The sequence below is a fragment of the Zalophus californianus genome, chromosome 15 (genome assembly GCF_009762305.2).
Source record: "Zalophus californianus isolate mZalCal1 chromosome 15, mZalCal1.pri.v2, whole genome shotgun sequence".
Classification (NCBI taxonomy): domain Eukaryota; kingdom Metazoa; phylum Chordata; class Mammalia; order Carnivora; family Otariidae; genus Zalophus; species Zalophus californianus.
Genome location: NC_045609.1, coordinates 56446345 through 56458684, shown reverse-complemented (window position 1 = coordinate 56458684; position 12340 = coordinate 56446345). Strand labels below are relative to the sequence as shown.

At 35.0% G+C, this 12340-nt stretch overlaps 1 protein-coding gene across 1 annotated transcript in view; it reads left to right on the top strand.

Moving 5' to 3' along the window:
* The window catches only part of TM9SF3 (transmembrane 9 superfamily member 3), a 76436-nt gene extending 64352 nt beyond the window's left edge, over positions 1 to 12084 (top strand). Inside the window, exons 12-15 of the mRNA XM_027595817.2 lie at positions 814 to 960; positions 1657 to 1740; positions 2057 to 2133; positions 7942 to 12084. Coding sequence (XP_027451618.1) covers positions 814 to 960; positions 1657 to 1740; positions 2057 to 2133; positions 7942 to 8009 — 376 coding nt within the window. The 3' untranslated portion in view covers positions 8010 to 12084. The remainder of the gene's footprint in view (positions 1 to 813; positions 961 to 1656; positions 1741 to 2056; positions 2134 to 7941) is intronic.
* The last annotated feature ends 256 nt before the right edge of the window (positions 12085 to 12340 follow it).

Below are 12340 nucleotides of genomic sequence, written 5' to 3'. Positions count from 1 at the left end.
ACGGTAATGTCCTTGAGGGTGGAGGAGAGACTGTGTCATCTTCACAGTTCTGTTCTTACGCTTCTCTGACATGTGGTAGGGCCTCTAAATAGCTGTTGAAAGAATGAGTGACAATAAGTGAGCTAAACAGAAGAAAACAAGAAAGAGAAGAGAGGCCAAAAGACCCTTTTCTACTGATGACTTGGGGAGTGGAATTAGAGTGAGGGTCTTGTTCTTTGTATAAAATGTTAATGCCATCTCTTACTGTCCTCCAAAACAGCAGGAAGCTTCTTTAGGCTTTCTTTTTCTAATTATTTTTATTTTCCTAATTTTATACAGTATTACTCTATCAAACCTACTTTTTAAAATTTACTAGGGTGTATATATACATTTTTTAAAATATACATTTGAATAAAATATATTTTGCTTGAATAGTGTTGTATCTAGAATATACATTGCTTGAATATTGTTGTATCTAGAAGAAAAATGAAACAATGAAGGAATTGCCTTTATTTTACAGATATGAATTTTTAGCTATTTTCATTTTTCTTTGCCACATTTTACTCCTTTAAGCTTCTAATTTATTCAGTTTGCTTAGAGATGAATGCCCTACTAAAAAATCTGTTCTTGAAAGATTATCCAAGAAAATATATTTGAGAGATTTTTGGAGGATTTAATAGATAAAAAAGGGTAAGAGAGTTGGAAGTTACTTGAAAGAAAATAATTGAAATTTAAGTATGATGAAAGTGAGAACTAAGATGTGAGTTTTAGCAAAAGTGGGGTGAGCTTCAAGATTAAAGACTAGAAACTGTGTCTTTATTGCATTTTACTTAGGTATTTCATCTTCACATCTTTCTGGGCATATAAGATCTACTATGTCTATGGCTTCATGATGCTGGTGCTGGTCATCCTGTGCATTGTGACCGTCTGTGTGACCATTGTGTGCACATACTTTCTACTAAATGCAGAGGATTATAGGTGGTAAGTACTTATATTGGGGAGGAACCTCAGGGGACTATAATATTTTCAAGGAAGATGCCGTTTGAAGTGTATTAAGTAAAAGATCTGTGTAGAAATTTTGTTCCTTAAGATAGTATAGGAATTTTTTTTAGTTACAAAAATGATGAAGATTTTAGAGGAAAAGTAGTATCAGCCAAAAAAAAAGTGCTTGGATGTGGGAAGAACTTTATGAGAAAGCATTGATCCATTTTGAACAAAAGGAGATAGTTCTGAAAAAAGAAGTGGTTTATTTAAGGTCACTTATAATAGGGCATCTGACAAAATTCAGGATCTCTCCTTCCAAATCTTAGGCTTTCTCCTTGTTGATATATTTAAATGCCATCTACATGCATTTTTTTTTTTTAAAGATTTATTTGTTTTACAGAGAGAAAGAGAGCAAGCTTGAGTGCAGGGTTGGGGAAGGGCAGAGGGAGAGAAAGAATCTTAAGCAGGCTCCACACCCAGCACAGAGCCCGACACAGGGTTCGATCTCATGACCCTGAGATCATGACCTGAGCTGAAATCAAGAGTTGGCTGCTTAACCAACTGTGCCACCCAGACGCCCCTACATGCATTTATTTTTAAGTACACAGAATTTTCAAGGATGTTTTTATAAAATTCTTTGGTTTAAAATCTGTTTCAGTGCCATTTATTCAAAAGAGTTACCTTTTTTTCCAGGCAATGGACAAGTTTTCTCTCTGCTGCATCAACTGCGATCTATGTTTACATGTATTCCTTTTACTACTATTTTTTCAAAACAAAGTAAGTGGAGACATTTTCTCATTTTGTATTTAGGAAACTAAAGTTGTCATTTAAATACCAGAATTTAGGAATAAAAGATTGAGCATAGGGAACATAGGCAGTGGTATCGTCAGCATTGTATGGTGACAGATGGTCGCTTGTGGTGAGCACAGCAAAAATCAAAAGTTGTCCAGTCCCTGTGCATACACCTGCAACTAATGTAACATTGTGTATCAGCTAACTATACTCCAATTTTTAAAAATAAATAAATAGAATTTAAGGCCCTATGTTGAAAGTAAAAATGGATATACTACATATATTTTTTGTCTTATTTCAGGATGTATGGCTTATTTCAAACATCATTTTACTTTGGATATATGGCAGTATTTAGCACAGCCTTGGGGATAATGTGTGGTAAGTTCTGAAGTTTTTGGAATAACATGAGTAAATCTTTGAGATTTTTAGAATCAGAAAAATATAGTAATTGGAAATTACATTTTGTTGCTTGATCAGAAACAACAAAATAAAGAGTCTGATTTCAGTCCTTTTGACTATTCCTCAAAAATCCATCATTGATTCTTTTTTAATGTTCTAATAATTCTGTATTGCACTCTTTTCTGTACCACAATTAGTTTCTTTTTCATGTTGAAATTTGGCCATTTTTTTTTTTTTAGCTTAGTCTCTTTGGAAACAATAATGATGGAAACAGGTTAAGGTGTTGGCTGAATGATTCCTGTTTGGAAGTTTCTAAGACTGTTCATGGAGATAACTGTGTCCGAGAGGCAGTGTCCGGGTTATAAGTGCACACTTGGGTATCTGCAGACTGGGTTTAAGTTCTGGCTGTGCCACGTTGTATGTTCTGTACCTTGGTCCAGTTCTCCAAACTATGTAAAATGAGGATAATACCACTGTTTTTGGGGTTTATTACAATTAAATAGAAGTAATAGTTATCACCACACGATAGAGTCTCTAGCATGTGTGAAATACCTAGAAAATAAAGAAAGAGGTATTGGAAGCATCCTGATAAAGGGAAGGGTCATGGACTTGAGAGCCTGAGAGACCCAGATTAAATCACTATGCTGCTTTTTTGTGGCCACGGGAAGTCATATTGAGCTCTCTAAATCTCATTTTCTCATCTGTAAAATGGGCATATTTTTCAGAGTAGTTATTTGTCATACTATCATGTGTAAAGCGCAAGAGTAATGCAGGTCTGTTATCAGGTGTTAAGAGAGACTCAGTTTTGTGGGAGACATGGCGGGGAATGGGAAGAGCTGGGGCTTTTGGGGTCACTTAGTCCTAGGTGCGAATCCTGGTGCCCCTACTTATTAGCCATGTTATTCTGGCCCAATTATTTAACCTTTCTTCCTCAACATTCACATTTGCAAAACAGAAGTAACACCTCACAGGGTTGTGTTAAGGCTTCAGTGACTGGATGTGGGTTAACAGGTAGATGGCAGGCAGATGCTCCATGAATGGTGGCTGCCGCTGTTCCCCCACTGACGAGGGCTAATAATCCCTTGATCCGGTTCTCCAAACTATGTAAAATGAGGATAATACCACTGTTTCTTGGGTTGCTTCTGTTCTGGGATTGTGTCTCTGGGTCTGTAGTTTGTTTCTACACCTTGTGTTTTCACCTCAGAACAACCTCATGAGTTTAAGCAGAGGTACCTTAAGGGAAATGCATTCAAGTAACTTACTTTTCTTCTGGTTCCGGTTTTCACTTGATAAGTGAGGCTAATTCCCCCATGGGAATGATGCAAGGCTTTAGGACTAATCACTGTGAAAACATTTCCAGGTAGTTTATAATTCAGACCCTTCTCATTTCTCTGTTATTTGCCATTGACTTTTTTTTTTTTTTTGGTAATTCCATCTTTAGCTATAGGGTAGGCAGTAGAATAAGGAAGACATGATGATTTTGTTAAAAGCTAGGTTCTCGTATGACATTTGTGGCCCTTTGGTACCACAATCTTGGTACCAAGATTGCTTTTTTCCTCCCATCGAAAGAATACATTCCATAGATTGGTGGTTACTAGAGGTGGGGGGATTAGGAGTGTGGGCAGAATGAGTGAAGGTGGTTAAAAGGTTCAAACTTCCAGTTATAAGATGAGTAAGTTCTAGGCATGTGTGGTGGCTGCAGTTAACAATATTGTATATTTGGAAGTGGCTAAGAGATTAGATCTTAAAAGTTCTCATCACAAGAAAAAAAATCTTAACTACGTACTATGTGAGGTGATGGATGTTAATTAAATTTATTGTGGTGGTCATTTCACAATATACACGTGTATCAAATTATTATATTGTACACCTTAAACTAAAACAAATGTTTTATGTCAGTTAAAATCTGTCCTATTTCTATATACCATATACTTGATCATGTGCGTGTGCGCACACACACACAAATGACATTGTAAAGTAGTAAAACTAATTCCACAAGCTATAAGGAGAGACAGTTCTCTGTATTATGATCACGTATTTTATTTGTAGCTGCTGTGATAACCTTTCCCTGTGATAATTAGTTAGGCAACTTTGAGGGAGAGGACTGGGATTAAAACTAGCTTTGTATCACATGGGAACATCCTTGTGTGTCTCTAGGCAATAGAAGTTTCCTTTCGTGTTGTTATTAGCCTGCCTTCCTTAAGAATGTTGCTCCTCAAACTCCTCTTTATTTAATCTGAGATCTTTCTTGATTATCACTAGCATTTAGTGATGTATAGAATCATGAGATTATGCAGAGGGTTAAATCTTTTTTTCTTGACTCAATATGTGATCTTAGGAAGACCTAGAGAGATAGTATCTTGACATTTACAAAGAAAGTGGAATGAATCTAGCTAATTTTTTAGTGCTTTTTCTGTTGAAATTTCATCTTGCTGCCTGAAAATCTTGGCACATTTACAGTTGCCTGCTGTGGCGGCAGCGTCCCAGCATTTATTCTGTCACGGGTATATGTGCCTTCAGTGCTAATCTGTTTTGGCGGGGTTGAGGGGGGCGGAGAAACAGTTTGGATGAACTGATTAAAATGTCATCATAATACAAAAATTGCACTTCATCAGGTTATATTGCTAAAATGCTTTTTTTAGTCAGTAATTGAAAGAAAAATATTTATTGATTTTTTTTGAAAAAGAAATGTGTTAAGGTGGAAATAATTAGATTGTTAGAGTTTTTCATATTTTGATTGTAACATTTTAGTTTTAAGGAAATTAAGTTTAAAAGTATATCTCTGGGGCACCTGGGTGGCTCAGTCGTGAAGCGTCTGCCTTCGGCTCAGGTCATGGTCCCAGGGTCCTGGGATCGAGCCCCGCATCGGGCTCCCTGCTCTGCGGGAAGCCTGCTTCTCCCTCTCCCACTCCCCCTGCTTGTGTTCCCTCTGTCGCTGTGTCTCTATCAAATAAGTAAATAAAATCTTTTAAAAAAAAAGTGTATCTCTATTATTCTCAAGACATTTACATTTCTAGAGAGCGTATTTAGTATCTTCCTTTTATAAAGTCATATTTTTATATGCTTATTCTTGAGATACTCGTAAGATTAGGAAAAATGATTCTCTAGGTTGATACTGTTTTGTTTTTAAGCATATCTCTGCTCAGAGGGGAACAGTTTTATAAGTCTGGAATATTAGATTTGGTTATTGGATTGGTATGATATTAGGCCAGTTAAATTTTAATTCTAGTTAAAATTTTATAGATTTTTTTTATGTTCTAAGAATTTAAGTTTCTATTTACAAATTGAATGGCCTTTTTCCTTACTTTGTAAGGACTTCTTTTATAACTATTTCAGAATGAATTATCACTATTTCTAAGTGTAATTGTTAATATAACTACTTCATATTATTGATAAATACCTATTAATTGCAAAAATAATTGGAAATAGGTTTACTTTGTTGCTTGGTGGGTGTTAAGAATACTTTTAGGGGCACCTGGGTGGCTCAGTCGTTAAGGGTCTGCCTTCAGCTCAGGTCATGATCCCAGGGTCCTGGGATCGAGCCCTGCATCGGGCTCCCTGCTCAGCGGGGAGCCCGCTTCTCCCCTGCCTTTGCCTGCAGCTCCCCCTGCTTGTGCTCTCTCTTCTCTTCTCTGTCATATAAGTAAATAAAATCTTTTTTTAAAAAAGGATACTTTTAGTATTTAATTATGGGAAATTTTCAAATATATGCAAAAAGAGGGACAATTATTTATATATATATATACACACAATGAAAAATACGTATATATACTGAGTCCCTATGTATCATCTAATATCAGTAATTATCAACACATGGCCAGTCTTGTCTTATTCATAATCCCACCTTATCCCTCATTTTATTCTGATACAAATCTCAGACCTCATGTCATTTTTAACTGTAAATATTTCAGTACGTATATTATATGTGTGTACATATATAATTATAATTGTATAATTATGTAATATTTAAAATGATATATAGTTATATAATAATTATATTTCAGTATATACATATATATAATTCCTTCATATGCTAAAATATTCAGTTAGTATTCACATTTACCCCACTCATCCCCATGTCTTTTTTAATACAGTTTGCATCAGGGTCTAATTAAGGTCCATGTATTGCTTGGTTAAAATGTTGGCTTTTTTTTTTAAGTAGGCTCCATGCCTTTCATGGAGCCCAACATGGGGCTTGAACTCACAACCCTGAGATCAAGAGTCAAGACGCTTAACCAACTGAGCCACACAGCCCCCTGGTTAAAATGTTTCTTAGGGCTCTTTTAATCTACTGATGTTTTCTCTCTTTTCCCTTGCAATTTATGTAGGAAACTTGAGCTTTTGTTTGTTTTAATTTCTGTAGAGTTTTCCACACTCTGAATTTTGCTGAGGTGTCATTTAATGTTTTTCCATGTGTTTCTCCCCAATTTCCTCTAAAGGGGTAGTTAGAGCTATAGGCCTGATATACTCAGGAATACTTGTCTAGCAGTACTTAGTAGGGGTTTATAAACTTATCAGGAGGCACTGGTTCTCTCTGTGAAGATAGCAGCCATTGATAATTATTGCCTAGTTCAAATAATGCCTTGGTGGTTGTAATATTCTAATTCTTTTGTACCTTTTATATTTCTGGGATACTTCTGTAAGGAGAAACTTCTTTTCATCAACCATTTGGTACCTTGAGGTACAGTTCATATATAGGAAAGGCAGAGTAGAGTAGACTTACTTCTTTCCTTATATACACCAGTTGGGTGAATAGAAGTTAGTTCAAAGGTGGCTAATTAGGTGTGTGTGTGTGTGTGTGTGTGTGTGTGTGTGTGTGTGTGTGTGTGTGTGTGTGTGTGTGTGTTGGGTGAATAGAAGTTAGTTCAAAGGTGGCTAATTAGGGGTGTGTGTGTGTGTGTGTGTGTGTGTGTGTGTGTGTATCATTATTTACTTATGGAAGATTTACTTTTGGGCTCAGATGGTAAATTTCTAAATCCAGTGGAGAATCTTCTCTATGACTTGATTGACTAGCTGTCTTGTTCTGAAGACCCCTTATAATTTGCAGTGAAGAGCTATCCAATTCATTCATTCATTCAACAAATATTTATTGAGTACCTTATCATGTGCCAAGTACTCTGTAAGGTATATACCTAATTTAACAAAACAGACAAATCCCTTGCTTTCTGGTGTTTTGAGCCTCATTTGAGGCTAATTATTCAAAACACTTCATGACTCCTGACCTACTTACCTGTCTCTCTCATCTACTTTCTTGAATATGTCTTCCTTTTTACCAACCACAGAGCTTCTGTAATGTAAAGATAAAAATTTCACCAGAAAATGCCTCTAATTGGGCCATGGTTCTCAGTCCTTTTCTGAGAGAATCCCATCACTTATTTCCATTAGGTAGCATATGATTTGGGGAACATGTTAAAATGGTTTAAATGACCTAGAATAACTTACGTTCAAATTTTAAAAATACATGTTTTTTTCATTTAACAAATTTTTATCATTATCAAATTATTCTTGCTTTGTAAGTGATGTATTTTAATTCATATACATGTAATAACTAATGCCTAATTCTAAAAATATCACATCAGGTCTAACTTGGTATATGACAGTGTGACAGTAATAGGTGATTTGCAAAACAAATGATGCAGTTTTAATAAGTTCAGAACAAATACTAACATAAAAGATGTTATCTTGAAAAAAGAATAACTTTCCAGAGCAGAGAGCATTTAGTATTTGTAAATTATGGATACTGCCCTATATGTATTTGTTTTAAAACATCTTATTTTATCTTTGCAGGAGCAATTGGTTACATGGGAACAAGTGCCTTTGTCCGAAAAATCTATACTAATGTGAAAATTGATTAGAGACCCAAGAAAACCTGGAACTTCGGATCAATTTCTCTTTCATAGGGGTGAAACTTCACAGCAAAAAAAAAGAAAAGCGCAAGAAGAGATTTGGGCTTTCACACTGGGTACTCTGTGGGTCTCTCTTTCGTGGATGGCTTAAAGTAACATCTATTTCCATTGATCCTAGGTTCTTACTGACTGCTTTCTCCAACTGTTCACAGCAAATGCTTGGATTTTATGCAGTAGGCATTACTACAGTACATGGCTAATCTTCCCAAAAACTAGCTTATTAAAGATGAAATAGACCAGCTCTCTTCAGTGAAGAGGACAAATAGTTTATTTAAAGCATTTGTTCCAATAAAATAAATAGAGGGAAACTTGGATGCTAAAATTACATGAATAGAATCTTCCTGGCACTTAGTGTTTCTACGTTATTGAAAAATGATGTTCCAGAAAGATTACTCTTTTCTCTTATTTTTACTGCCACCATCAACCTATTGTGGGACATTTTTATATATTGAATCTGGGTTCTTTTTGACCTGTTTTTTTTTTTTTTCCAATGCAACTGCATCCTTTTTTTTTTTTTAAAGAGAGAATTAAAAAATATTAAATCCTGCATGTAATATATCTGCTGTCATCTTAGTTGGACCAACTTCCCATTTATTTATCTTAAAACTATTCAGTTCCATCTTAATTCCATCCAAAGAAGATACAGTCTGAAGATAGAAGTGTACTCTCTACAATGCAATTTACTGTACAGTTAGAAAGCAAAGTGTTAAATGGAGAAGATATTTGTTTTTATTAAACATTTTGAGATTTAGATAAACTACATTTTAACTGAATGTCTAAAGTGATTATCTTTTTCCTTCCCCCAAGTTAGTCTTACATCTTTTTTGGGTTTGAATGAAGGTTTTACATAAGAAATTATTAAAAACAAGGGGGGTGGGTAATAAATGTATATAACATTAAATAATGTAACGTAGGTATAGATTCTCAAATGCATTTGGATGTACAGATTGACTACGGAGTACTTTTTTCTGATGATGATTGGTGTAGAAATGTGTGAATTTGGGTGGCTTTTTACATCTTGCCTACCACTGCATGAAACATTGGGGTTTCTTCAAAATGTGTGTGTCATACTTCCTTTGGGAGGGGCGATTGTTTTCTTCTGTTTCTTTTCTGAGACTCCTACAGGAGCTAAATTTGTAATTTAGAAACAATTTTGTTAATCCTGTCTGGGGCACTTAAGTAACATCTAAAGCATTATTGCTTTAGAATGTTAAAATAAACTTTCCTGACCAAATTGTTTTGTGAAAATAGATGTGTTTGCAATTTGAAGATATCTTTTCAAAAGGCAATATTACTGAATGCAGTTTTTTTAAATATACTGTAAACTATGCTTTTCTAATACAGGAGACCCACATCTTAAAATCCCCCAACTTGCTTACATCCAGATTATCCAGTATAGTCACAAAGTAAATGATAAGCCCTTCGAATCAGATTGTGGCACAGAATCTGTTCAGGCTGGTGTACTGTGTAAAGTGGGGATGGGGTAAAAGTGGTTAGCTTACTATTGGATGAGCAAATAAAGGTTAAAGTTTTCTAAGAGAAGTGATTTAATTTTGAATACATCTTTCTGGAACTATCCATAATGTGAAGTTTTCCTAGAACCATTGAGTTTCTAGTTTAATAGTTTGCTATGCAAATGACCACCTAAAACAATACTGTATATTGGTATTTTTAGAAAGACTCAAAACCGCTGTACTTAATCTTTAATGTGAAACTCATGCCATTTATAGTTACGTAAGCTGTTTTCATTACAAAATATGTTTCTATAAATTGACTCTGCATCCTATAATGTGGTATGTAAGGACTATAAAGAGTGAAAAGTTTGATTTCTTACCACTTAAGTATGGCTGACATGAACAAACGGGAGTTTGATCCGAAGCTGTAGGTAAATCCTTCTTCAAGCCAAAATGTTGTATTAAATGCAATCTACTGGTTCTTCCATTTTCTCTTCCTTCAAGATCTTCTAAGAAAAGAAACTGAACGTCAATATTTAGTGGCTTATATAATGTAACTTTTTAATTACATGTAAAGTAATTACAACAACTATAGTCTATCTGATGGAGTATCAGTTGAACAGCAAGCTTTTGTCTTAGTAAAATGAAATCTGTTTCTCATGAATCTTCCAGGTAAGATGTAGGGTTTTAAAAAACCTCTAGCTGCTTTCAGCTATACCAATTCCTTTTACTAAATTGAGCTCTATTTCAAGTCCTTCGGAATTTTCAATGAAAAAAGGTTTTCTAACTTTCAAATATATTGTCATATTAAAATAAATATAAATTGCCTTGAAAGTCCTTTAGAAAATATATTGGTTTATGCCTTCATGGAGGGTCTGACCATGTGGGTGTCTTGAAGAAGACATAATCCACAAACAGTTGAGCTCCCTAGCTCGGGGTTATAGAGTAGTAAAATAAAATATTTAAGTTAATTAAAGAGTGAGGTTCTTCCACTCCATTAATGCTGTTTATCTGTCTTCCGTTTGTTAACATTATTTGCTCAACTTACCAACTGATGCTTTGAACACTATCAAAAACTAAGGATAAATGTTCTTGTATCTGTAAGCATGCTTCTCATGAAATTTAGCTACAGGACTAATTGACATCATTATTCATCTATCCTAGTACAATGGTAGGATAAAGTGGAAATGGAACGGCTGGAACTATGGTAAAGCACTCTTTGGTATATCATGCTGGGCTCCTAATTTGCATTAAGTTTGACCACAAATCAAGCCCCATCCTCTTAGAATTCATTATACTGTGCTGGTATCTGAACCTAGTGAATGATATGATTGGGTGTTTTCCAATGACAGTGCACGGATCTCTTTATAAGGGTGGTTGCTGCAAATTCCAGTTCTTCCAAAATCCATTTTATTTAGGGTTTATCCACAAATTGTGTTCAGTTTGTTAAAACTTCTGTTTCCTAAATGTCTACAAACCACCTTATGCCAAATGTCTTGCAAATAATATTCCTTTAAGATTTCCTTGAATTTTTACAAATGTAAAGCAAATAAATGCGTTAATGTAATTTGTTCAGGAAAAGCTACATACTGAAGGGCTTCTGTATATAAATTCTGGGAAAGAAAAGCCTATTTGTAATCTATACATTGCAGTTCCATCCGGGTTTTAAGTTTAGATTTCAGCATGTCTTAGTGCTTCAGTCTATTGATTTATTAGAACATGTAATAAATAGGAGCAGTGATGAATGAAAATGCAAGTATTCATTAATGTTTTATATCTTCATAAAAATTCCATGGTTATGAAGCTGTATTTTAGCAATCAAGATGTTAAAAGAGATCAGAGCAGTGGAAATTTATAAAGATAGTTTGGAAGTGTGTACAGAAATAGACTAGATTTAGAGGTAGGGTAGATCAGAAAGTGATCATAAAGCTGCAGAAATTTTATAAGATTTAAATTCGGTATGAGGAATAACTCTAGTTCTCTCTTACGAGCCTTTTCTGAAAGCCGTCTGAGTTGACATTCTTATTGGAGCTGTAGGCCGAATTGTGCAAAGACAAAAGTAAAAATTAAGTTTTTATTTTACTGTATCAGGAAATGGAAACAAACTGGTGTGAAAGCTGCTCATGTGTATTGGTGAACTATGCATGCAGACAATTGACGGACAAGGCCATATTTTGTGTGTTTACCCCAGTTCCTCAGTTTAGGTCATTTGAAAGTTATAAATGTTCTAAGTAAGATCTTGAGGCAAGGAACAAATAACGTGGAATTCTGTTTTGAAGGACGAGAGTATACGCAGAAAAGCAGTCCCAGTCGGGCTTTTCATCTGTGTCAAATTTGAACCTATAAATCCCCACAGAGCACGGGCAGTCGATACCAGTGGGAAGGAAAACAGTCATTGCTTGATGATTACTTCCATTTTGTACCCACCTTCGGTTTGCGTAGGTCATATTCCAACTGGCTTTTTAGTAATAGATATCCAGTATATACTGTATCAAATACATTTGAGGTTCTAATCTAGTCTGTTAATCTAACTGAAGTTGGATTTTTAAAATAATAAAAAGTTAAATGTACTTTCCTTGAATGCTTTATTTCTTTCCTTTTTGAAACAAGTGAACCAGGCTTAAGGGATAACCCATTATTACTGGTATGCATATGAAGCGATTACTGATATGATAGCCTTCCACAGTTAAACAGGAATCTGCAAACTTTTGCTGTAAAGGGCAGATAGGAAATAGTTGAGACTTTGAGTGCCAGATGCAACTACTCTACCTTTGTAGCACAGCAGCCATAGTAGATAGGATACAAACCAGTGAGTATGGCAGTTTT